Source organism: Ranitomeya imitator, chromosome 1 (genome assembly GCF_032444005.1).
Source record: "Ranitomeya imitator isolate aRanImi1 chromosome 1, aRanImi1.pri, whole genome shotgun sequence".
NCBI classification, from domain to species: Eukaryota; Metazoa; Chordata; class Amphibia; order Anura; family Dendrobatidae; genus Ranitomeya; species Ranitomeya imitator.
In genome coordinates, this window is record NC_091282.1 from 879497106 (window position 1) to 879524024 (window position 26919).

Below are 26919 nucleotides of genomic sequence, written 5' to 3' on the forward strand. Positions count from 1 at the left end.
TAGGCCGTGTAACACAAACTACAGAAGACAGACTGCAAAAAAAATTTATTTGGCCCCTATTTCATTAAAATATATATTGTCCCAAATAGTGAACAACCCCTTTAAGAACGATTTTTCAAGCTAATGAAGAAGCATCTTTACCTCATAGCATTCACAATAGTTCTTTAGGCATCCAGACCGTTTGCAATTGCAGCCTTTACTGTGTCTTCGGTCAGATTCTCCTTCCTTCCCTTTGCCAATTTTTGGTTTAAAAGCTTCTGGATTTCTGTCTAAACATGCCTGAAAATCAGCAGAAAGCAATTGAAAAACATTAAAGATCCCATGTGGGGCTGAAAACATATAAAAGGGTTGGTTTTTTTTAAAGGGAACCTGTTCGTGACATCAAGCCTCCTAAACCATCCTTATAGGCAGGTAGGTCATATAAAGCAGAATAATGATAATTACCGTTGAACTTGATTTTCCTGAAACCCATGACAGCACACGAGAGAAAAGGCTGCGCCCCTATTATTTCCTCATTCAATGTGGTTTCCAAGGAATCAAGTGAGAGTCACCCAATCCATCATCATTATTCGTTATTATTTATACATTCACTCAAGCCCATTCTTCATTGTGAGAAGAAAACATGGAGAACCACCCACAACCATAAACCAGATGGAGAAAAAATTAGTGTACGGTCATGGGTTTCAGGAAAATCAGATTACAGGTAAGTAATTCTCATGTTTCCCCTCACCCATGACCTCACACGAGAGACGATAACCAAGGAATCCTCTGATAGGGAGGGAGCACCCTATAGGATCTTACAAATGAAGAAAGATCCCCAGAATATCCTAGTTCAATGGATAGTGCTTCAGGAAGGAAGATTGAATGATATCTAAAACTTTCCCAATCAAGATAATGTCTCTATCGATTTGGAGCTCCAACAAAAAAGCACCAACAGGAGTAAAAAATAAATTCTTTACTGCTTACAACTGTTTCCTCTTTTCTTTTTTTTCAGAGAGGATGTATATTTAGAGGCTTCACTTATATGTATGGTTGGTCATCTTCCTCAGATTTGATTAGATATTCCGTACATATTAAATCACCTAACCAACAACTGAAGTGTATAGGAACTGGTACTAAGATCGAGCATGTTGATGGAAGTAGAAGTGAAGCGATTCAAAGAACCTGGTAACCTTAACAAGGCTTTTAATAGGGTTTCTACCTGAATATTGTTGACATTTTTCATTGAAGGCCCCCTTACGGCCAAGATCTGGCCTGTGAGAAACCCTTTTAGTGTCAATGATCACATAATTGATCAATATCTACCCAACTGTATGCTATCAAGTGTTTAGCATCCCAAAATGCCAAAGGGGTTCTAGAAACCAGCAGAAAGATTTACTTCATTGTCATATCCCTCGGAAAGTAACGTTAAGTCCCCCCCAAGAAATGTATTTAGGACAAAGAATCGCTTCCTGTTTGAGATTTCCCATCATGGGGAATTTCTGGATGCCATGTCCTAGCCAAATACTAAGAGCTGATAAAACTAGAACAGGAAACCACAGATCTGAGCTATTCCATATAAAGAGGAGCTAGGATCCACTCTTCATACAGGGATGATAGAATTGATCCTATTCTCTATAATGGCATCAATTCTGCTACTTAAATGGATGCTAAAAATACAGTTCAACCGTGAAGATTGTTAGCTGAAAATAGTTCAAATGCAAAATAATTTCTCTGCTCGAAAACTACCGTATTTTCTGGTGTCTAAGACGACTGGGCGTATAAGACGACCCACAACTTTTCCATATAAAATATGGAATTTGGTATATGCCCGCCGTATATGACGGGGGTCATCTTATACGCCCAGTCATCTTATACGGCGTGTGGTTCCCAGGGTCTGGAGGAGAGGAGACTCTCCTTCAGGCCCTGGGATCCATATTCATGTAAAAAATAAAGAATAAAAATAAAAAACATGGATATAGTCACCCTCGGACGGACCCTGGCTCACAGCGCTGCTAGCGTCTCCCTCCGTTCCTGAGAATGCAGTGAGTGAAGGACCTTCGATGACGTCGCGGTCACATGAGCGGTCAGGTCGCCGGTCACCTGACCGCGACATCATCGAAGGTCCTTCACTCACCGCATTCTAAGGAACGGAGGGAGACGCTAGCAGAGCTGTGAGCCAGGAGCCGTCCGAGGGTGAGTATATCCATGTTTTTTATTTTTATTCTTTATTTTTTACATGAATATGGATCCCAGGGCCTGAAGGAGAGTCTCCTCTCCTCCAGACCATGGGAACCACACGCAGACATCCAGGATCGCTCCCTGCACACACCGTACCCGGCGTATGAGACGACCCCCGACTTTTGGGACAATTTTTAGGGGTCAAAAAGTCGTCTTATACGCCGGAAATTATGGTAATCTAAAAATAAAATACAAATGATAACTATCACTTCTGATACACCACGTTTGTTTTCCCTTCCCTTTCTTCCATGAGGAAGCGACTCAGACAGAAAGAGAAGAACAAAGACCAAAACAGAAAACATAACGAAGAACCTGGAAAAGGGGTCGTATGCCCATTTGGGAAGGCCCAGTGCAGGACAAAGGAAGGACGCTCCGAACTAAACAATACACTGAAAAAACGGAGCAATATATATATAAAAAATGGAACGTGGAAAAAAGGACAAATTTATTGAATAAGCAAAAGACATAACTCAATACGTGGAGATAAAAACGGAGTCAATTCCAGTGAAAAGATCAGGTAGAGAGCAGCATGTACATCAGTATTATATCAAAGGGATTTTTACTCAGTAGAAAGGGGCATAGTGCTTCTATAAACCTATGAGTCACTAAGGCATAGTGGGGGGAGAGAGATAAAGATGCTTCAATATAAGCCCGTGCTTGGAATCAGATCTACTGGGTGCCCACCCCACCATGTCCAGAAAGGCTCTTACTCTCAATGCTCCTATATCCAGAGGACAGAAAACCACACTGGAGGAGGCAGTGGGAGTTGGCTTTTCATTTTGTGCTTGGGGTTTTCAGTCCAGTAATACGAGTGGATCCTACTCTCTTGCGTGCGGTCATGGGTGAGGGGAAAAAAACGATACCTTCATATCTGAGATGCGATATCTTGCACCAAAGAATGCGTGTTTTTCTTAATATGTAAATAAGCTAGACATAGCTCTTCCCGAGAATCTGCCTCCAGAGCTTATTTTAAATGAAAGGGGGCGTTACCAGTGTGAGACATTTAGATTAGGAGAGCTGGCTGGCAGTCATTATATGCCTCTGGTAACAGCCCCTTTCCTTTAAAACAAACTCTGAGGACAAATTATCTGGGAGATCTATATCCAGCCCATAGATCTTAACAGCCAATGTACATATTAAGAACAATGTACATTTCTCTGAAATAAGACATCAGATTGCAGAAATCATTTTATTCAGTTTTCTATGACCTACATGTCCATATAGACGGCGAAGAAGGGTTGATCCTACTGACAGATGCCCTTGTAGACCTAGGAATAAATCACTGGGATTACAGTTACTCCATTTTTCTAACCTTAATAGCTTTTTGCCTTTCATTCTCATGCTCCAAGTTGTTGTAACAGTTTGTACAATTGCAGTTGTTGCAAAATTCTCCATTGGCAAAACAATCGCAATATCTAAAAAAAAAAAAAAAGACAGAATGTAGTAAAGGGCAACCTCAATCAGAGACTGGCTCCATTATTCCAGACACATAGTTCTCTGTAAAACATTGCGGTGTTTCAGCTAAAACATACTTTCAAACAGCGGATAGGAACGATGCGACTAGCCTGCGAAAAGTCCAAGGGTGTCTTCTCCCTATCCACTCCCCTAGAATGGCTGGCCTTTCTCTATGTTTAACAGCTTTCCTTTAAAGTGGTTCTCCACATTTGGATAAGACTTTACGCAGTCTCCGCCACTCTTTCCGGTGTCTATTACGCAGATAAAGTTGCATTTCAGAAAATTAGTCCAGAGGCTCCAAGTGACTCATGCCATTAACTCCTCCGGCAGAGACGCTGACCTGACTTATTGGCGTTATTAACATGATATCTGCACTGCAGACAATAACAGACACCGGAAACAACAGAGGAGACTCAGCGCTGGACCCAGGAAGGGCGAGTAGAACTCAAATTGTTTTTACAGTTGGGAAAAAGTGTTTTCCAAAGACGTAAAAACCTTAAAAGATCTACAAAGAGCACAGGTACTCAAAGGCAATATCAACAAAGCCATTCAGAATTACTACAATGCAGTAAAAACGCAGTTCTTGTAGGCACTACATCATGAAAGTCATCTACTTACAGTTTCAAGCATAAAGACTTTGTGCAGTTGCATGGCTTTCTAGGACGACTTGTCGATTCCGAAGGCATTATGCTACAAAACAAAAAGACAAGTGATATGCATGTCATTAAATGATGACTGTTCTTAGAAAACTTATCAAACGGCAAATTATTCTGCAGAATTGATAAAGGACAATATGGAATGAAGGAAGATTGACTGTTTCCTTCAATAGCCCGACTCCTAGTTGTAGCATACTACATTTTATAGGCAGCGACACATCAGAAGGAGGCATTAATATCCGAGACATTTACGGCATAACAAATGTATAGCCTGGAAATGTCTCATGGGCACTGGGACCACTTCCAGATCTCTCATCTTTCAGGGGAATTGGAGTACCCGGCTCAACACTATAGACAGGAGATCCGGTCCTGCAGGAAGGGCTGTGAAATCGGAGTCGTGGAGTCTGAGTCGGAATAAAATGGACCCCTCCGACAATAGAGTACGATGCAGGACGTGCTGTAAATGTTTTCATATGAATTTGGGAAAGTTATGAAATGTCCAATAAATGTCTGTTCTGTTCCTGATCTAAGGATCTCGGCTATTAGTGGAGATGAATCTGTGCTGCACTTTATGCACATGCTCAGTAGTGACCAGGGCTGTGGAGATGAATCTGTGCTGCACTTTATGCACATGCTCAGTAGTGACCAGTGCTGCCGAGTAGTGGCGTCAGGGAAATTTAGGGGTCGAAGGTTTGGCTTATTACCCAACTGCAGGAATGTCAAATTTTACTCAAACTATCAGAACTTCAACCATGGACAGCAACCTCTAACTATACATACAATTTATTTTTTGCTGAGTAGCAAATAGGATTCAAATGACACCATTGTCTTGACATATGTGATCATCAAAGATGGCTACTTGGTGCTAATCATAGCTGCTTCTCAGCCGTGTGCTACTCTTTTCTAGAAGCTACACGTGAAGAATCTTTCGCATAAAAAGCATTACAGTGTTCAGGAGCTTGAGGGACAGACAAATTGCTATTGTGAAGCACAAGAAGCGCCCAGGCCATTGTCTGTGCACCCCTGGCATAAGCAGACACTTTCTAAACGTGGTCATACCCCTCAAATAATATTTATGCCAAATGCTATTGTATACATGATGGCCTCTGTCACGTGTGCTGGGTTTTTAGTGGGGAGAGGCGTTTTCCAAGTTTTAAATACCCATCTGGTGGCTTGCCCATCTCTCCTCATTAAAGAGAAAAAATAAATAAAAATGCTTAACCGATCTATGCCCCGACATTATCTTTTGTGGGAAAGCCAGACTGCTCTCATAGCCATAGATAGTGAGCCAACTCTGCTGTGATGGGTATGGGAGCCATAAGATAGTGTGAGGGGGTCACTGCTCCAGTAATGTGTGCGAGGACAGAGTCATAAGGGCAGCTCTAGTTTAGTCAGCTCATGCTGTTCCTTTAATGGTCAGCTCATACTGTATTTTATTCTCCATAAGTATAGAAAAAAACTTTGACTCTTCACTTAAAGGGAAGGTGCCGCGTTTTAATATTGTAAAAAAAAAAAAAAAAACCTCTTTAATTCCTTATTTTTATAAGTTATTTTCAAGTGCACAGTATTTATTTTTTTTTTTTTTATTCATTTTTTTTTCTGCCACTGGGCGCCGCCATTTTCATTTGCAGGACTGTAAGTGTAGCTGCACGACACTTACAGTCTTCACATACGGCTGCCCTGGACATAGAGATCAGTAGTCGGGAGGCGACCCCATAGCTAGCATTGTCTGCTCTCTGCTCTGATGTGGCCACGCCCCCTGGGCTGTCTCCACATCACAGCAGAGACAGGAGATCGGCGCCATCTTGCTTCAGTCTACAGTGGAGTGTGCCTGTGAGCTGTGCTGTTGGAGGAGCAGCTCCATCTGTCTCCCCTCAACACTCAGCGGCCGTTCCCTGTCCTCTGCTGCCTGGTGTGTGGCTGAATCTCTAGAGAGTCTGAAGTGCTGTGGTCTGATGTTCTCTTATCTGGAGCTGCAGGGTGGTAACAGAAGGGGATGGGGGAGGCTCTGTGCTGCTCCGACCTCACTGCAGCTCCTCACAGGACATCAGACCCTGCATCTATCACTATACTGTGCTGAGCCGTGTATCTAATCCTCTCCTGTGTAACACTGTCTGCTGGCCCGTGTATCTAATCCTATCCTGTGCTGAGCCAAGTATCTAATCTTCTCCTGTGTGATAGTGTCTGCTGGCCCCCGTATCTAATCCTATCCTGTGCTGACCTGTGTATCTAATCCTGTGGAATACTGACTGCTGAGCCGTGTATCTAAACCTCTCCTGTGTGATACTGTTTGGTGAGCCGTGTATCTAATCCTCTCCTGTGTGATACTGTCTGGTGAGCCGTGTATCTAATCCTCTCCTGTGTGATACTGTCTGGTGAGCCGTGTATCTAATCCTGTGGAATACTGACTGCTGAGCCGTGTATCTAATCCTCTCCTGTGTGATAGTGTCTGCTGAGCCGTGTATCTAAACCTCTCCTGTGTGATACTGTTTGGTGAGCCGTGTATCTAATCCTCTCCTGTGTGATACTGTCTGGTGAGCCGTGTATCTAATCCTCTCCTGTGTGATACTGTCTGGTGAGCCGTGTATCTAATCCTGTGGAATACTGACTGCTGAGCCGTGTATCTAATCCTCTCCTGTGTGATAGTGTCTGCTTAGCCGTGTATCTAAACCTCTCCTGTGTGATACTGTTTGGTGAGCCGTGTATCTAATCCTCTCCTGTGTGATACTGTCTGGTGAGCCGTGTATCTAATCCTCTCCTGTGTGATACTGTCTGGTGAGCCGTGTATCTAATCCTGTGGAATACTGACTGCTGAGCCGTGTATCTAATCCTCTCCTGTGTGATAGTGTCTGCTGAGCCGTGTATCTAAACCTCTCCTGTGTGATACTGTTTGGTGAGCCGTGTATCTAATCCTCTCCTGTGTGATACTGTCTGCTGAGCCGTGTATCTAATCCTCTCCTGTGTGATAGTGTCTGCTGAGCCGTGTATCTAATCCTCTCCTGTGTGATAGTGTCTGCTGAGCCGTGTATCTAATCCTCTCCTGTGTGATACTGTCTGCTGAGCCGTGTATCTAATCCTCTCCTGTGTGATACTGTCTGCTGAGCCGTGTATCTAATCCTATCCTGTGTGATACTGACTGCTGAGCCGTGTATCTAATCCTCCCCTGTGTGATACTGTCTGCTGAGCCGTGTATCTAATCCTCTCCTGTGTGATACTGTCTGCTGAGCCGTGTATCTAATCCTCTCCTGTGTGATAGTGTCTGGTGAGCCGTGTATCTAATCTTCTCCTGTGTGATACTGTCTGCTGAGCCGTGTATCTAATCCTCTCCTGTGTGATACTGTCTGCTGAGCCGTGTATCTAATCCTCTCCTGTGTGATAGTGTCTGCTGAGCTGTGTATCTAATCCTCTCCTGTGTGATACTGTCTGCTGAGCCGTGTATCTAATCCTCTCCTGTGTGATACTGTCTGCTGAGCTGTGTATCTAATCCTCTCCTGTGTGATACTGTCTGCTGAGCCGTGTATCTAATCCTATCCTGTGTGATACTGACTGCTGAGCCGTGTATCTAATCCACTCCTATGCAGTCCTCTCCCCCCTGCATATCTTTCCCCATTGCACACACAACTCAATGCGTGCGATAACAGGAGCTGCGGGCGTCATGCTGTATTATGGCATTACGTGAGATCTATATGACGGTATTATGTGATCTGTATGGTGGTATTATGCTTGATCAGTATTGTGAGAATTATATGGTGGTATTATGTGTGATCTATATGGTGGTATGTGAGAACACTGGCAGCATTATGTGTGATCTATATGGCGGTATTATGTGAGAACACTATGGCAGTATTATGTGTGATCTATATGGCGGTATTATGTGAGAACACTGGCAGTATTATGTGTGATCTATATGGTGGTATGTGAGAACACTGGCAGTATTATGTGTGATCTATATGGTGGTATGTGAGAACACTGGCGGTATTATGTGTGATCTATATGGCGGTATGTGAGAACACTGGCGGTATTATGTGTGATCTATATGGTGGTATTATGTGAGAACTGTATGACAGTATTGTGTGATCTATTTGATAGTATTGTGTGTGATCTATATGGCGGTATTATGTGAGAACACTATGGCAGTATTATCTTCAGAAATCGGACCCATTCTATGGTGGTTCTGGCTGAGCACCTGCACGCGGGTCTGGGGTAATAGAGGGGGCAGCATGACCTCCAGTTAGGTGCAGTCAGGGCTGGTGAGGCAGCTGAAGAGAGGGGTCTAATTTTTATTGTTACTATATGGCTACATTTCCTTCCCAGCATCACCCCGTACTTCGCCTGTCGCCTCGCTTTCACACATCGACAGGACAGGATGGAGAAGACAGGATCTGAGGAGGGGAATGGGGTCTGCATGCAAAGTCTGGATCAGAACAGGCCATCAATCCGCAGAAATGTTTCCTGGATTTCTGTGGAGCAGATAGGCCATCCATGTGTATAAGGCTACGTTCAGACTAGCGTTGTGCGCCGCGGCAAAACGCACGCAAAAACGCTGCGTTTTGCGACGCGTGCGTCGTTTTTTGCCGAAAATCGGACGCAAGAAAAATGCAACTTGTTGCGTTTTCTTGGTCCGACGCTTGCGGCAAAAAAGACGCATGCGTCGCCAAACGCAACAAACAAAAACGCATGCGTCCCCCATGTTAAACATAGGGGCGCATGACGCGTGCGTCGCCCGACGCTAACCCGACGCACACTAGCACAACGCTAGTCTGAACGTAGCCTAAAAGACAGCGCCCTATGTACAATCCCTGGCTGCTCCGCACACCGAACAGGGGGCCCCCATAGACCAGCACACTGCTCTCCTGAAATACTCTGTGCTGCTGTCACCCTGCTCCCTCCACCACATATCTCCCAGAATCCTTGCTGCCTGCCATCCTCGGTGACTGTCTACTTGTCAGTATAAGGCTGCTTTCACACTAGCATCGGTACGAGCTCGTCGCAGTGTCGGGCCGATGTACCGACGTATGCTGTGAAAGAAATGCCCGACGTGGGCAGCGGAAGCAGTCTTACGACGCTTCTGCTGCCCCATTGTAAGGTCTGGGGAGGATGGGGCGGAGTTTCTGCCGTGCATGTGCGGTCGAAAATGGTGGACTCGATGCACAAACGTTACATGTAACTTTTTTTGTGGCGGCGGTCCACCAAAACATGACGCAACCATCGCACGGCAGTTACGACGTGTGGCAATACATCGCAATGCGTCGGTAATGTTAGTCTATGGGGAAAAAACACATCCTGCAGACAACTTTGCAGGATGCGTTTTTTCTCCTGAATGACGCATTGCAACGTACAGCCAACAACGCTAGTGTGAAAGTAGCCTAAGGCTGCCGTCCACTATCAGTATTTGGTCAGTATTTTACATCAGTATTTGTAGCCAAAACCAGGAGTGGGTGATAAATACAGAAGTGGTGCATATGTTTCTATTATACTTTTTCTCTAATTGTTCCACTCCTGGTTTTGGCTACAAATACTGAGGTAAAATACTGACCAAATACTGCTAGTGTGACGGCAGCCATACTCTGCAGTCACCAACAAAATGGCTGCTCACTGGGTTCCTGAATATCATCCTCTCTAATCCCTTAGCAAACACCCATAAGGGGAGGAGAGGAGACATCACACGTCAGCAGACTCCGCCCATAATTACTGCAGTGCAGTAATGTGAGCTATTTGTACACTAGGTTTTTCTGAAATTTCAGCAGTTGCTCCCCCTAGTGTTGAAAAGTGGAAATTCCAAAACTTTTCAAATTATTTTTCATATTTTACTAAATTATAAACAAATGATAATATTTTTTAAGAAAATGTAATCATTAATTCTTTACATTTTTACAATTTCTGAAAAAAAAATTTTTTTTTATGGCACCTTCCCTTTAAATGGATCACACTTATTGGGATATACAGAGTTGCAAAAAATATAGTTCTTACCGATAACGGTATTTCTCTGAGCCCATGACGGCACCACGGAGAGAGGGGATCCGCCCACCAAGGACAGGAAACCTACGGATAAAAAGGCGGTACCACTCTCCTGCATCAGTTGTTTACATAGATAATGATGGGAGACTACTAAGACATTTGTAAAAATTTTAACTGTTTAGCATAACAAGATACCGCGTGACTTTAAATTATAATAGACTATGGCACTATTCCATGTGTGCACCCATAAGTGAAGGGAGGGAATGTACGGGTGCCGTCATGGGCTCAGAGAAATACCGTTATCGGTAAGAACTATATTTTTCTCTGATCGCCCATGACGGCACCACGGAGAGAATTACATAGATAGTACATTCAGGGAGGGACCACTGCCTCCAGAACCCTTTTACCAAAAGTAAGGTCTGAAGAGGAGATTAGGTCCAATCTATAGTGCCTATAGAATGTGGATGGTGAGGACCAGGTAGCAGCTCTACATATCTGGTCTATGGAAGCTCCGGCCTTCTCCGCCCAGGAAGTTGCTACTGCCCTTGTTGAGTGAGCTTTAACCTCCCCGGGAACGGGCATCCCACTTGCTGAGTATGCTAGGCTGATGGCGTCCGTGATCCATCTTGCTATGGTGGCTTTAGATGCTTTTTTCCCCTTCCGGGGACCCTGGAAACACACAAACAGAGAGGAATCCTCCCTACTCTCTCTAGTGACTTCTAGGTAATGTAAGAGACATCTCCTTACATCTAGTGTATGTAGATTTTGTTCCTCCTTATTTTTAGGATTGGGACAGAAGGAGGGAAGAGATATCTCTTGAGACCTGTGAAATTTTGAAGCCACTTTCGGGAGATATGCTGGGTCTGTTTTTAGAACGACCCTATCCTCTAGAAATTGTGTGTGAGGAGGCCTGGCTGAAAGGGCCTGCAAGTCGCTGACCCTACGGGCAGAAGTAAGGGCGACTAAAAGAGCTGTCTTGAGGGATAGCGTTTTTATTGTAGATTCATGTAATGGTTCAAATGGAGGACTAGTCAGGGCTTTAAGGACCAAATTTAAGTCCCACTGAGGAACCACTTTTACTGGCAGAGGCCTAGATCTTCCTGCCGCCCTAATGAATCTAGAGACCCACCTATTTGAAGCCAAGTCAAAATTAAATAGAGCACCTAATGCTGCCACATGGACTTTTAGGGTACTGGTGGCTAACCCCATTTCCAACCCGTTTTGCAAGAACTCTAAAATGGCATTAATAGGAATTTCTTTCCCTATTTTAGCGCCTGAAACGGACAGGAACTTTTTCCATATTTTGCCGTACTGTTTTGTTGTAACCGGCTTCCTACTTTTCAACAGAGTTGAAATTAACCCTGAAGAGAACCCTCTGCTTTCTAATATTTTCCTCTCAAGAGCCAGGCTGTCAAGTGTAAGTTCTTGACCCGCGGATGATAGATTGGGCCCTGTGACAACAGATCCTGTAGGTCTGGCAATACCCAAGGGTCGGATATCGACATCTTTCTCATCCATGAGAACCAAGGTCTCTTCGGCCAGAACGGGGCAATTAATATGACCAACGCCCCGTCCTCCCGAATCTTCCTCAGCACTGCTGGAATCAAAATGAGAGGAGGAAAGGCATAGACCAGATGGTGACCCCAAGAAATCAGGAAAGCATCCAGGGCTACTGGGTTCCCCATGGGAGATAGAGAGCAAAAGGCGGCTACTTTTTTGTTTAAATGGCTCGCGAAGAGATCTATTTTGGGAACCCCCCATTTCTGAGTGATCTGGGTAAATATGCCTGGATTTAGTTCCCATTCTCCCTGTTTTAGGCTGGAACGACTGAGGAAGTCTGCCTTGTAATTGTCTATCCCTTTTATGTGTAGACTTGTCAGGGATAGAAGGTTGTTTTCGGCTATCTGAAGGATCGAGTTGGCCACTTCCATTAGACTTTTGGAACGGGTACCCCCCTGATGGTTTATATACGATACTACCACCTGATTGTCCGACATCACCCTCACATGGTGAGATTGAAGGACCCCCAGGAATTCCTGAAGGGCAAATTTTACTGCCAGGAGTTCCTTCATATTGGAGGAATTGTTTGCAAGGGGCGGGGACCAAATGCCCTGAGCTACAAGGTCGCCCAGATGAGCCCCCCACCCTGAGGGGCTTGCGTCCGTTGTTAGGACCTTTGATATCGGGATTACCCATGGAACTCCCTGGGAAAGATTTTCCTGCAATGTCCACCAAGTTAGAGAGAGATTGGTGCGAGGAGATAATGTTAACCGCCCGTCTAAATGCTCTCCTAGGCGGATTTGCTCGGACAGTAGCTGCCATTGGAGATCCCTGGAATGTAGTTGGGCCCACTGGACTGCCGGGATGCAAGAGGTCATAGAGCCTAACAGTGACATGCCCTGACGGAGAGTTATAGAGGGGAGAGATTGTACTCTTGATGCTAAGCTTTTTATCTTTTGTAATTTGCCCTCTGGGAGCCGGCATTCCATTTTTCTGGAGTCTAGAGTGAGACCTAGGTACTCCTGAACCTGAGAAGGCACCAGTTTGGATTTCTCTAGGTTTATTAGCCAGCCCAGGTTTTTTAGAGATTGAATCACTAAATCTAGCTGATTCTTGCAATGTTGCTGGGAGGAGCCTATCACCAGGAAATCGTCCAGATATGGTACGATCAGGGTGTTTTCTTCCCTGAGGTGAGCCATTACCTCCGCGACCAGCTTTGTAAAAACCCTCGGGGCTATTGCTAGGCCGAATGGAAGAGCTGTAAACTGGAAGTGTCTTAGGACTCCCTTGATGTGGATTGCCATTCTGAGGAATCTCTGGTGATCCTTGTGTATTGGGACGTGATAATATGCGTCCTTCAAGTCCAGGACCACCATGAAACACTGAGGAAACAGCATTTTGATTGATGACTTTATCGTTTCCATTTTGAATGCTTGAACCTCTAAGTAATTGTTTAGATTCTTCAGATTGATAATGGTCCTGAAGGAACCATCTGGTTTTTTCCTCAGGAATAGAGGGGAATAGTACCCTTGCCCTCTTTCTTGAGGGGGAACTTCTAGGAGTACTCCTTTTTTTACTAACCCCACAATCTCGTTTTCTAGAGTTAACTGTTCTTCTGCTGAGGATCTGGTAGATGTTACCTTGAAGGAGGGACGAGGGTACCTCTTGAATGTTAACCTCAGTCCTGATTCTATGATGTTTAGGATCCAATGACTGGAGGTGATCTTTTTCCAGGCTGGGAGAAAGAGAGATAATCTCCCTCCCACCTGGGGTGAACCTTCATTGTGGAGGTTTCTTGCTGTCATTGAGGTTTTTATTGAAGATAAATCCTTTATTTTTATTTTTCTTATCGTCCCACTTCCCCTGGCCTTTCCCTGGGTTCTTACGGAAAAACCTCTTGTTCCGAAAGGGCTTCCGATAAGAGGGGAGACCCAGAGAGGGGAAGGACTTTTTCTTGTCCCCGGCTTTCTCTAAGATGTCGTCTAGAGTCGACCCAAACAGAAACTCCCCTTCACAGGGGATGGTACAGAGTTTCGTTTTCGTTTGTAGGTCGCCTGGCCAATTCTTAAGCCAGAGGGCGCGCCTGGCCGCATTAGCAAACACTGCTGCTCTGGCGGATAGCCTGATGGAGTCGGCCGAGGCATCGGCTAGGAAGGCCGCAGCCCCCCTCATTACGGGTAATGTATCCAAAATTGAGTCTCGGGAAGTTTTCCCCTTTAACTGACCCTCTAGCTGGTTCAGCCAGATCATCAGGGAGCGCGAAGTGCATGCAGCTGCAACTGCCGGCTTCAGGCCTCCTCCCGCTGCCTCCCAAGAGCCCTTGAGAAATGCATCTGCCTTTTTGTCCATTGGGTCCTTCAGAACCCCCATGTCCTCAAACGGGAGGGCGAATTTCTTTGAGGCTTTAGCAATTGCCACGTCTAATTTCGGGGCCTTCTCCCAAAAGGAGCACGATTCTTCCTCGAAGGGATATTTCCTTTTTGGAGTTAAGAGAGTCTTCCTCATGGGCTTTTTCCATTCCTTCTTAATTAGGGCTGCAATTGCTTCGTTAAGCGGAAAAGCTCTCCTCTTTTTCTGTTCTAGGCCTCCAAACATAATGTCTTGTACTGTTTTTTTAGGATGGGAGTCTACCAACCCCATGGTGCTTCTTACTGCCTTTATGAGGCCATCAGTATCCTCTAGTGGGAAACAGTTATGTCCCCCCGAGGAAGAAGTAGATGATGAGGATGAGTCGGAGGAGACGGAGGACGCTGAACTCTCACTACCACTTTCGGATTTTGAGGCTGGAGATGGAGACCTATGCCTGGTCTTTCTCCTTTTTTTTCCACTTTTTAGTGACCTAAAAGTGTCCTCTACTTGTTCTTTAATTAGGCTCTTAAGATCTGAAGCAAACCCTGGAAGGTTTTCAGACACAGTTTGTTGAATGCAAGTATTGCATAGTCTTTTATCACATGTAGGTGGAAGATCCTCTCTACAGATGGCGCAACTTTTGTGTTTAGTTTTAGCTACGCTTTTCCTCCCCTAAAAAGAGACAAATAACAATCTTACTGTCTCTGACATTCACGAAGATCCACTTACCACCTCCAGGACCCATAAATACCGATTGGGGGTTCTCTGCCTCTGGCTTTCTCCCCGACGCCGTACTGGACTCCTTACTGTGTTGAGACCTTTGGCGTTCTTTGCTGGTGTCCTGGTGCACTTTCTGCTGCCGCCTTTTTTGCTGCTGCTGCTGCTGTGGCGATACTGCAGGTGGAGGTGATTCGGGTGGAGGTGATGCTGGGTCACTCATACTGCTGCTGGTCTGCGTGCCTTGACTCGGCTGAGTTGTTGCTCCTATTCCCCTTGAAGCTCCTGCCTATTACTGCAGAGCCACCAAGAGGATGAGGGTTCTACTATTTGAACCCTCCCGCCGCTTCCCTGCACCTGCGCAGTAGCGACTGATCATATGAGGAGCGGTCGGCGCCTGCGCAGTAATCCGACTCAAAAAACACGCTCTAGCGGTAATCCGCGCCATCCGCCGGAAGACCCGCCGGCGCCTGCGCAGTGCGCATCAAGCGCCCCGCCGCCCCCGGCGCCTCCGCAATGCACACCAAGCGCCCGGCTGGAGCCACGCCGGCGCCTGCGCAGAGCGCGCCCCGGCCAGAAGCCCCGCCGGCGCCCACGCAGTGTACACCAAGCGCCCGGCTGGAGCCACGCCGGCGCCTGCGCAGAGCGCACCAAGCGCCCGGCCGGAAGCACCGCCGGCGCCTGCGCATACCGGCGCTCTGCAGACCTCGCGAGACCCAGCTGGATACCGGGCCTGCGCAAAGCAGCGCCCGGAAGCAGATATGCGCTGCTGACCGGCACCCCCGGTCCTATGCAGCCCCAGTAGCACAATACCTGCACGCCTGATGGCGATGCAGTGTGCAGACTGACGCTTGATTTAGGGAGGGTCGTGCTGCACCTCCCGCAACCACAGAGGGACCCCCCTGGATGTTGCCGCTGCTGCATCTTACCTGGGGAGGTGACCGCGAACTCCTTGTCACCTCCCCCGCACACCCTGTCGGCCCACTGGCTCCCAGCGGTGGCGCTTCGGGTCACCACCCTAGCCGAGGCAGAGGGACCCCAGCTGCCTGAATCGGACTGGTTGGCCCCGGATCCAACGACGAACTGGTAAGTCCGTAGGTCTCCCATCAAGGACAGGAAACCAACTGATGCAGGAGAGTGGTACCGCCTTTTTATCCGTAGGTTTCCTGTCCTTGGTGGGCGGATCCCCTCTCTCCGTGGTGCCGTCATGGGCGATCAGAGAAAATAATTCATTTTTACAAAACAGGAACATTAGAATGTAACATGAGTAACATACAGTGGGCTTTATTCACACATCGGTGTTTCTGATCAGTATTTTATACCAAAACCAGGAGTGTCTCCAAAACACAGAACAATCAGCATCAATCTCTCAAGTACAGGTTTTCTCTGTAAAAATCCACTGCTGGTTTTATCCACACAAACACTGTTGGCATACTGACCAAATACTGAGGTGTGAATAAGCCCATAGTATGTACCGTAAAACACCTTATCAGAATACAGAAATCCACATCCATACTGCTATACTAGTGGTATAGAACAAAAAAGGGACCCCTTTTAATGCTATGAACACCTTTCTGTATGGACAATTAAAATATATCTTACAAAGCCCTGTAGTTGTTCAATAATTAAATTAGTCATCAAAAAATATAAGTGGCCTAATAACTGTGCACTCAGTGTACATCACAGAAGACTGCTGTATACACATCACATAGGATACACTGAGACTGCTGTATATACATCACGGAACAGCTGTATGTCACTGATCGCTCACTGCTACCATGAGATAGGAGCAAGACCAATATGACAAGACCCTGACATCACAGGAATTTTAGTCAACATTGGGGACCAATACCAAAAGTGAAGGAGAAATTAAAATGACATACAACTAAGACATGCTACACTACATCAACTAACACAAGCTATATACACAAACCTATACATTGCCCTTTAATAACAGTCCATGCCGCACTATGTACTCAAAAAGAAATGGCTGGAGTGCTTCTTTAAGCAAGAGTAGTCTCCCATAAAGTCTTAACCCCTTCACCCCCGGAGCTTTTTCCGCTTTTTCATTTTCGTTTTTTGCTCCCCTCCTTCCCAGAGCCATAACTTTTTTATTTTTCCGTCAATATGGCCATGTGAGGGCTTATTTTTTGCGGGACGAGATGTACTTTTGAACGATACCATTGATTTTACCATGCCATGTAACAGAAAACGGGAAAAAAATTCCAAGTGTGATGAAATTGCAAAAAAAGTGCAATCTCACACTTTTTTTTTGTTTGGCTTTTTTGCTAGGTTCACCAAATGCTAAAACTGACCAGCCATTACGATTCTCCAGGTCATTACGAGTTCATAGACACCAAACATGTCTAGGTTATTTTTTATCTAAGTGGTGAAAAAAATTTCCAAATTTTGCTAAAAAAAAAAAAAAAAAAAAAATTGCGCGATTTTCCGATACCCGTAGCGTCTCCAATTTTCGTGATCTGGGGTCAGGTGAGGGCTTATTTTTTGCGTGCCGAGCTGGCTTTTTTAATGATACCATTTTGGTGTAGATACGTTCTTTTGATCGCCCGTTATTGCATTTTAATGCAATGTTGCGGCGACCAAAAAAACGTAATTTTGGCGTTTTGATTTTTTTTCTCGCTACGTCATTTAGCGGTCAGGTTAATCCTTTGTTTTTATTGATAGATCGGGCGATTCTGAACGCGGCGATAAAAAATATGTGTATGTTTGATTTTTTTTTAATTGTTTTATTTTGATTGGGGCGAAAGGGGGGTGATTTGAACTTTTATATATTTTTAATTTTTTTTATATTTTTAATCACTTTTTTTTTTTTAATTTTAGCATGCTTCAATAGCCTCCATGGGAGGCTAGAAGCATGCATAACTCGATCGGCTCTGCTACATAGAGGTGAAGTACAGATCACCTCTATGTAGCAGAAATGCAGGGTTGCTTTGAACGCCGACCACAGGGTGGCGCTCAAAGCAATCGGCCATCAACAACCATAGAGGTCTCAAGGAGACCTCTGGTTGTTATGGCGATGCACTGCTGACCCCCGATCATGTGACGGGGGTCAGCAGTGCGAGTACTTCCGGCCGCGCGGCCGGGAGCGCTAGTTAAATGCCGCTGTCAGCGCTTGACGGCGGCATTTAACTAGTTAATGAGCGCGGGCGGATCGCGATTCCGCTCGCGCTCATTGCGCGCACATGTCAGCTGTACAAAACAGCTGACATGTCGCGGCTTTGAGGTGGGCTCACCGCCGGAGCCCACCTCAAAGCAGGGGATCTTCCAGCTGACGTACTATTCCGTCAGCTGGCAGAAAGGGGTTAAGCATGCGCCGATCATCACATTCCTGGCGCATGCCCACAACAGACTGTCTTAATGGAAACTGATATAATGTTTGGAAAATAAGTGCATGCATGAACACACTAATGTAGGGACATTGTTCACGTACTTAGTGAGTGCAATGACTGACCGATCCTCCAGCTAGCAGGGGTGTGGAGTCGGTAAGCCAAACCTCCGACTCCTCAATTTCCATGACACTGACTCCACAGCCCTGCCAGCTAGTGTCATTTCTTATACTATACGGTAATAGAAATGGACGGTCCGGCAATGCTCAGCACTGACGGCTCCAGTCTGAGATAAATCTCATCTCTGCAGGGTGTGTAGCTATACACCATGCTGTACTCACCCATTCAGTGGGACCCTGGGCTGATTCTGTGAGCTCTGTGCCCCGGACATTCCTGCATTGCTTGCGATAGATACATAAGACGACTGCTGCAACTTCAGAAAAAGAAAAAAACATTTATAAAGGAGAACAAAAGCTAAAAACAATCCCAACTCGCCCGTCAGTTACTAACCTGGGTAACATACTGAGCTGGCACGACGGCGTAACCCATATTTCCTGTGCCTGGGGCAGGGGTCAGGACGGGGAGATTTGTGAGGTTTGGCTGAATTTGTGCGAGCGGTGTGGCAGGCATAAGGAGGCGCTGCTGGGGTTGACTCGTAGTCACCAGATTTGGATTTACTGGTTTGGGCGCAACCTAAGCACAGAAAGAAATAATTACACATAGATATATATCTATACACACACATCTACATGTAGCGTGTCACAGGGATGGGCACAAGGAGGCCATATGCCCTACAGCGAACACATTGCACCTGTTTGATTTTCTTGCCCACATTTTACATCATTTATTTTAACCTTCACATGTATAATTTAAAGTGGATTGACTAACAATCAGTTTTAAAGACAATCTGACACCAGATTTTTGATACCTCGTCTGGGGCAGGGACCCCGATTCCAGCGATGTATCACTTAGTGTATCGGGGGCAGCAGTTGTGATAAAGAAAAAAAAAAAAAAAAAGGTCACAATTTTCTCTGCTGCAGATGTAGCAGTGCTCAGAATGCCGTATCCTGTGTGACCCCGCCCAAACCACTGGTTAACAGCTTTCTGTGTACACTGACAGAGCCGCTAATCAGTGGTGGGGGCAGGGTTACACAAACCCGTTGACTAGGAGGCATGAGGACACTAGTCATATAGTGATAATTTCCTGCTGATTAAACACCGGATTTTATTGAAACAGCAAGACACGGCCTAGTAAGTGACAAATCACTGTAATCAGGGTCTCTGTCCCTACATCACGATTCTCTTACATTACATAGCAAAAACCTACTGGCAGATTCCCTTTCATAAAGAGTTTATCGTTATCCTCAAAAATTCTTAAACTACTGCATTCATTGGCCAATAGTGTGCATTAGAACTCACTTGTTTTACAGCCTGTGCTGGAACGATGGGAACAGACATCTGCACACGAGTTGCATTTACCACCATTGGTTTAGCTGGAAGGAAACAAAAACAAGATACGACATTGCAACCTTTCACTGTAGTCAAATGATTGGCTATCTATATAGAGAAGACCCCAGACATTGGAATGACCACCCAGTTACAGGTGTTTATACACATTAAAGTGGTCTGAAGCTGTCCATTTGGGCAGCCCTATTGTCCCCCTCATGAAAGCACATGAAAGGCTAAGATGCAGATCCAATACAGTGCCTTGTATACCTATATTTTCCCATAAAATTCGGCCGCCGCCTGTGTAGCAAGTCTCCCCCAATATGCCCTGCTGGCACATATCACAACATTATGAAGCCAGACAGAGGCAGAGAAGCATACCTTGCTGGAGAGGCTGTGTGCTGGTGCTTGGGTTCTGCGTGGAGGCCGTGGAGCTGCTGGCAGTAGTCGCCGTCACCAGCCGGACATAATGAAATTTACTTCCGGGAACCTGAATTTGCTGCACATTAGGGGCGGCTGCGAGTGGTATAATGGTTTTAAACTGAGGTGTATTGACGCCACCAACAGCTATAGTCTGAACGGTTGGTTTCACGGTCTGGAAAAATAGATAATTATAGTATTTTTTATAATCTATACATAGTATAGTATACGCAAGAATAAATCCTGAGCACTTTAACCATTTAACCATGAAAGGGGTATTCCCATCTCCAAGACCCTATCTCAATATGTGGTAGGTGTAATAATAATATTAGCAAATACCTCCAATTAGAAATATAGTATAGTTCTTCTGATTCGCTATGTCTCTTACCTTATATATGGCAATGCAGTAGCCCTATCAATCAATGGTTACGACCAAATAGCTTTCTATATGAGTGGTCGTAACCATGGAGACCTGAGCTACTGACTGCAATGCCCTATATCAGGGGTGTCAAACTGCATTCCTCGAGGGCTGCAAACAGGTCATGTTTTCAGGATTTCCTTGTACTGCACAGGTGATAATTTAATCACCAACTCATTATTTGTGTAGGTGATTAAATTATCACCTGTGCAGTACAAGGAAATCCTGAAAACATGACCTGTTTGCAGCCCTCGAGGAATGCAGTTTAACACCCCTGCCCTATATGATGTAAACGACATAGCGAATCTGAAGAACTATACTAAATTTCTAATTGGTGGTATTTGCTAATATTATTACACCTACTACATACTGGGATAGGATCTTGGAGATGGGAATACCCCTAAAAGAATAGGTTCCATTTAAAGGGGATGTCTGACTTTTTTTTATGTCATCTTAGGCTTTCAGAAATCTAAAACAACAATTAGAACGGTTACTAAGCTCCATCGATGGCTCTCCGCCACTGCCCCAGTATTTATAGGCCGCATCTGTCACATCATGGCTACGGTGCACACGATCGCTCAGCAGCTCCGCCTATTCTGATGGCACAAGCAGGTGAGCCCAGTGATTGGCTGCAGTGGTCACCCGTATCACAGTTATGATGACACTGCTGCGCCCTGTAAAAAATGTGACAGCGACAGAGGGCATTGGTGGACCTGGGAAGGATTAGTAACTGCTGAATTTGCCTTTTTACAACATTGACGTCCTCTCTTTGTTGCCAAATTCTCAGCCACCCGATTAAGAAATTCAATAACTTGAAATACTGATGGAATGGCGCTACCTGAGCCGTTGTGCTATTAGTGACAGCCTTGACAGGGGAGGAGGCGCTCGATGTCTGCACAGTCAAAAGCTGCTGGCCGAGAGCAACACTGATGGGCACGCCAACTGCTTTCTGGGGGGAATTAGCAGGCTGGGAGCCCACCGACACCACCGTCACCTGCAAAACAAAATGTACAGTAAAGTCACAGGAGACCGACAACAGAACAGGATGACAGCGGGCGACACTCGCCGTCCAATACCGCCACCCCTCTTATGTCACTGCGGCCTACTTCCCACACAGACCAATCACATTTATTGGATCCTCAGCCTGCCAGCAATCGCCCACAATCTAGTGTTAGTGTGCAGCACGGGCCCATTTCACGTCATGGCCGCATATTGGAGACAAACCCTAAGCAACGGCATTCCTGAATCCATGATGTACAAATGGACCACAAAAATATAGGGGCACATCACAGAACAGGTTTGGTTACAGGTTTTTTTTTTGCTTATCAATCAACAATATGGCGAAATGGGAGCATAAAATACAGAGAAAGAAAAAAAGAATCAAATGTTCCCTCACATAAGGAAATGAGCAAGTACGGATTATTTGCTTTAGTTTGTTCCGTTTTGCGTCTGTATTGTATTCCTTTTTGTTCTAGGCTGTGTCCTGAATTGTTCCATCACATGTATTTTTGCTGATTGTTTTTGTATAAAGGATTATTTGCTGCTTTGGTAGCACATCTGGGTAAGGTGAACACAAGACAGGTGCTTATTAAAGGGAATCAATCTGAGAGCACCATCATGTAGGGTCAGAGACCCCGAGTCCAGCGATGTGGCACTTACTGGGCTGCTTGCAGCAGTTTCAATGAAATTACTGTTTCATCTGCTGCAGATCTGGCACTGCTCTAATGCCAGGCTGTGATAACCTCGCCCACACCAGACTGGTAGCTGGGTTGGTGGGACTGGACTACAAGGCACAGGTTTACTGGTCCTTTAGTGATACAATTACTATTTTACCAGCAGGAGACTATCAAAGGTACAGGAAGCAGTCCAGAAAAGCCGGCCATACTCATGAAATGGCTGTCGGCCAAATGATGGTTCAGCCATCTAGGCTAGCTCTCCCATACTCAGGAGCGCTCATGTGTTCTCTATGAGACAGCGTTTGCCAGCTGGTTTATCTCCAGGAGACATTTCGATCAGAAGTTGGAAATCGGACGAGGGCTTTCATACACTGCTGGCCGAACCAGGTGATATTGGTGGGTGCGGCCAACATTAGTCTAAAGTGTATGGGGGGCTTTGCGGACATTGCTGAAATCAGAGTCTCTGCTCTTACATTATGCCCTGCTCTAGAATAGGTGGCAAAATCCTGAGGACAATTTCCTTTTAAACTGAATCTATTGACTTTTATAGGCTTTGGAAAAAAAAAAAAGCAAAACAAAAAAAAAAAAACCACGTGTTGATAAACCATTGAATGTTTTATATGAAAAAATTATGTAAATTAATACAATTCATAAAACAGGTGTGAATGAACATAGTATATGTATAATATACCAGCAGGGTCAGGTGGAAAGGTCACCAGTTTAGAACACTACCTTTGTAGGAGGAGATTTCAGAGGTGATATAGCAATTTTGTTGGATGTTTGAATGGATGACTCCATTGATGTCCCGACAACTCCTCCACTTTCAGTGATGGTGATGGCTTTGGCTGCACCTCCAGAACTACTGTGGGAAAGCACTCTACCTGCAAAGGAATCATATTAACCCCTTAATTTCCTCCGATTCTCCTTTTTAAAGTGGAAAGTAATTACCATTTTAACCCAAAGTAAAATAACAGCCTAGACTCCCCTCTGAAGCTGGTGCCGTTCCTGCGAAGTTGGGTCACCTGAGGCGTGCAAGGCATTCTTAGGACATCATGTGATCCCCCTGAGGCGGTTAGGACATCATGTGACCCCCCCTGAGGCACGTGAGGCGGTTAGGACGTCGTGTGATCCCGCCTGTGATCCCCCGTGATCCCCCCTGTGATCCCCCGAGGCACGTGAGGCGTTGTTAGGACGTCATGTGATCCCCCCTGAGGTACGTGAGGCATTGTTAGGACGTCATGTGATCCCCCCTGAGGCACGTGAGGTGTTGTTAGGACGTCATGTAATCCCCTCTGAGGCACGTGAGGCATTGTTAGGACATCATGTGATCCCCCCTGAGGCACGTGAGGTGTTGTTAGGACGTCATGTGATCCCCCCCTGAGGCACGTGAGGCGCTTAGGACGTTGTGTGATCCCCCCTGTGATCCCCCGAGGCACGTGAGGCGTTGTTAGGACGTCATGTGATCCCCCTGAGGCACGTGCGGCGGTTAGGACGTCGTGTGATCCCCCAAGGCACGTGAAGCGTTGTTAGGACGTCATGTGATCCCCCCAGAGGCACGTGAGGCATTGTTAGTACGTTGTGTGATCCCCCGCGGCACGTGAGGCGTTGTTAGGACGTCATGTGATCCCACCTGAGGCACGTGAGGCGTTGTTAGGCTAGGTTCACACTAGCGTTGCGCCGCCCTGCGTCGGCGACGCAACGCGCGACGCACGTAAAAACGCGCGCAAACGCGCGTTTTGCGACGCGTGCGTCGTTTTTGACGAAAATCGGACGCACAGAAAATGCTACAATGTAGCGTTTTCTTGCGTCCGACGCTAGCGTCGGAAACGACGCACGTGGCAAAAACGCCACCAAAACAACGCACGCGTCCCCTATGTTAAACATAGGGGCGCGTCGCCGCTGCGTCGCCGGCGCAACAGCGACGCACATTGGCGGAACGCCAATGTGAACGTAGCCTTAGGACGTCATGTGATCCCCCCTGAGGCACGTGAGGCGTTGTTAGGACGTCATGTGATCCCCCCTGAGGCACGTGAGGCGTTGTTAGGACGTCATGTGATCCCCCCTGAGGCACGTGAGGCGTTGTTAGGACGTCATGTGATCCCCCCAGAGGCACGTGAGGCATTGTTAGTACGTCGTGTGATCCCCCGAGGCACGTGAGGCGTTGTTAGGACGTCATGTGATCCCTCCTGAGGCACGTGAGGCGGTTAGGACGTCGTGTGATCCTCGCAGCCAGAGGCAGCTTCACACTCACTTCATTTAGGGTATGAGCACACGTTCAGTAAGTGGCAACGCTTTGGACGCAGCACATGTCCACTCCATCTAAAGCGCTGCCGGCTATTGAACGCAGGTGAATCTGCATGTGTTCATTGAATCGTGCGGAATCATTGAGTCCAATACATTGTATGGATGAAATTTTTGCTACACAATGTTAATAAATTTGTGGTATTAAACGAACAGTTTGATCAAATTATCTGAACCCATCTGCCAGAAACAAGGTGACCTCTTCAGATGCGACCCTACACTAAAATTCCTGGGATGAGGCCTACAGAATAGTAACGCAAATAAGATCCAGTCACACTCTGTTCTAATTAAATGGGCTTTCCAGGCTGAGAAATAAAAAGCCTGCAGTCACGGGACTGCCCATCTGCTGCAACTACAGGTGAATCACAATTCAGCAGACTACAGTCACAGAGAGTGACTGCGGACTTCTCTCCTCAGCCTGGAAAACCACTTTAGAACAGCTTTGGCTACCTGGAGAGGCGGGTGACTATTTCTATTTTAGTCATTTGTGAGCTTCGGATAACTTTTTTTTTAAGATCATTGCTGCATATTAACCTTTCAATTATCTGTGTTGCACATTTTTGTTCTCAGGTAGTGTGTGAAATGTACACAGCGGGCTTAGGAACTGAGCCTGCTGTAAACCGGCAGACGATGGCTGTGTTATACAGCTAGCAGATGCCTCTACGAACACTGACTGGAGCTAAATCTTTTCGCTGCCATTTAAACATTGGTTGACAGTAACATTTACCGCATTTTTCACACTATAAGATGCACTTTTTTAATCCAATAATGTGGAGGAAAATGGGGGGTGCATCTTATAGTCCAGATGTATCGGCTCTGGCTGTGGTGGGGAGGTGGGGGAGCGTCAGTGGTGGATCACAGGAGGCAGTAAAGAGAAATATTCACTGCCTTCCACGGCAACTGGCATGGAGGGTAGTGAATATTAATTTCTCTTTAATAGCGGACACGCTGTTAGTCGCAGCAGCCGGCTTCCTGCAGTTGCTGGGCGTTCACGTGTGCCTGCTACTTAAGGCAATGAATATTCATTGCTATTCACTCTCATAGGCATGGAATGCAGTGAATATTCAATCCCTTTAGTAGCGAACACAGGCGAACGGTCGGCAGCAGCAGCTAACACTGTGCCCGCTATTAAAGAGCAATGAGTATTTACTTCTCTCCACTCCTGTAGCCCCGGCGGGGGGAGCTGGGAGTATTCCGGCAGCTGTCCTTGGCTTGTAAGCAGCGCATGACGTCACTGCCATTCGCTTCTTACAAGCATAAATCAACTGCTGGCAACGGAACAAGAGGATGCAATGGAGCACAAGAAGGTAAGTATAATGATACTATGTTTCTTTTTAATGTTTTTTTGATGGGGGCCATGCATACCAGGACAGGGATGAGGGGGCCCATGCCTACCAGGGCAGGGATGAGGGGGCCAGTGCCTACCTACCAGGACAGGGATGAGGGGGCCCATGCCTACCAGGGCAGGGATGAGGGGGCCGGTGCCTACCTACCAGGACAGGGATGAGGGGGCCCATGCCTACCAGGGCAGGGATGAGGGGGCCGGTGCCTACCTACCAGGACAGGGATGAGGGGGGCCCGTGCCTACCTACCAAGACAGGGATGAGGGGGGCCCGTGCCTACCTACCAAGACAGGGATGAGGGGGGCCCGTGCCTACCTACCAAGACAGGGATGAGGGGGGCCCGTACCTACCTACCAGGACAGGGATGAGGGGGCCCGTGCCTACCTACCAGGACAGGGATGAGGGGGGCCCGTACCTACCTACCAGGACAGGGATGAGGGGGCCCGTGCCTACCTACCAGGACAGGGATGAGGGGGCCCGTGCCTACCTACCAGGACAGGGATGAGGAGGCCCGTGCCTACCTACCAGGACAACAAAAAACGTGTGCACAGCTCTATATGAAGGTGCCCAGGTAGGTTCCAAAACTGTAGTGATACATATAAGAAAAACCTGGCACTTAACTTTATATAGGTGATATTTTATTATTCCAAGCGGAGGTGCAGTAACAGCAAACTTTTCGGTCATAAACACATGACCTTCATCAGTTACGTAAAGTGATTGCTGGTGAAGTAAGTGTTAGCTCTGTTTAACAGACTATAGTGCTAATTGCCCTTTAAGGGAAGGCACTGGTTAGAATACTCAGGTATGGGCGCAGCCCTGCTGTAGTGCTGCAGACGCAGAGTCCACCAAGACAAGCGTTGGACTCTGCGTCTGCAGCACTACAGCAGGGCTGCGCCCATACCTGAGTATTCTAACCAGTGCCTTCCCTTAAAGGGCAATTAGCACTATAGTCTGTTAAACAGAGCTAACACTTACTTCACCAGCAATCACTTCACGTAACTGATGAAGGTCATGTGTTTATGACCGAAAAGTTTGCTGTTACTGCACCTCCGCTTGGAATAATAAAATATCACCTATCTAAAGTTGAATGCCAGGTTTTTCTTATATGTACCT

The 26919-nt window shown here is 46.3% G+C and overlaps 1 protein-coding gene across 1 annotated transcript in view; it reads right to left on the reverse strand.

The window, feature by feature from the left end:
- LIN54 (lin-54 DREAM MuvB core complex component) overlaps positions 1-26919 on the reverse strand; it is a 45759-nt gene that overhangs the window by 10749 nt on the left and 8091 nt on the right. The window contains exons 4-12 of the mRNA XM_069743009.1: positions 22895-23043; positions 21325-21480; positions 20030-20243; positions 19622-19695; positions 18713-18895; positions 18544-18635; positions 4294-4365; positions 3533-3635; positions 142-279 (exon numbers count right to left, since the gene is read on the reverse strand). Of these exons, the coding sequence (XP_069599110.1) occupies positions 142-279; positions 3533-3635; positions 4294-4365; positions 18544-18635; positions 18713-18895; positions 19622-19695; positions 20030-20243; positions 21325-21480; positions 22895-23043 (1181 nt within the window). The remainder of the gene's footprint in view (positions 1-141; positions 280-3532; positions 3636-4293; positions 4366-18543; positions 18636-18712; positions 18896-19621; positions 19696-20029; positions 20244-21324; positions 21481-22894; positions 23044-26919) is intronic.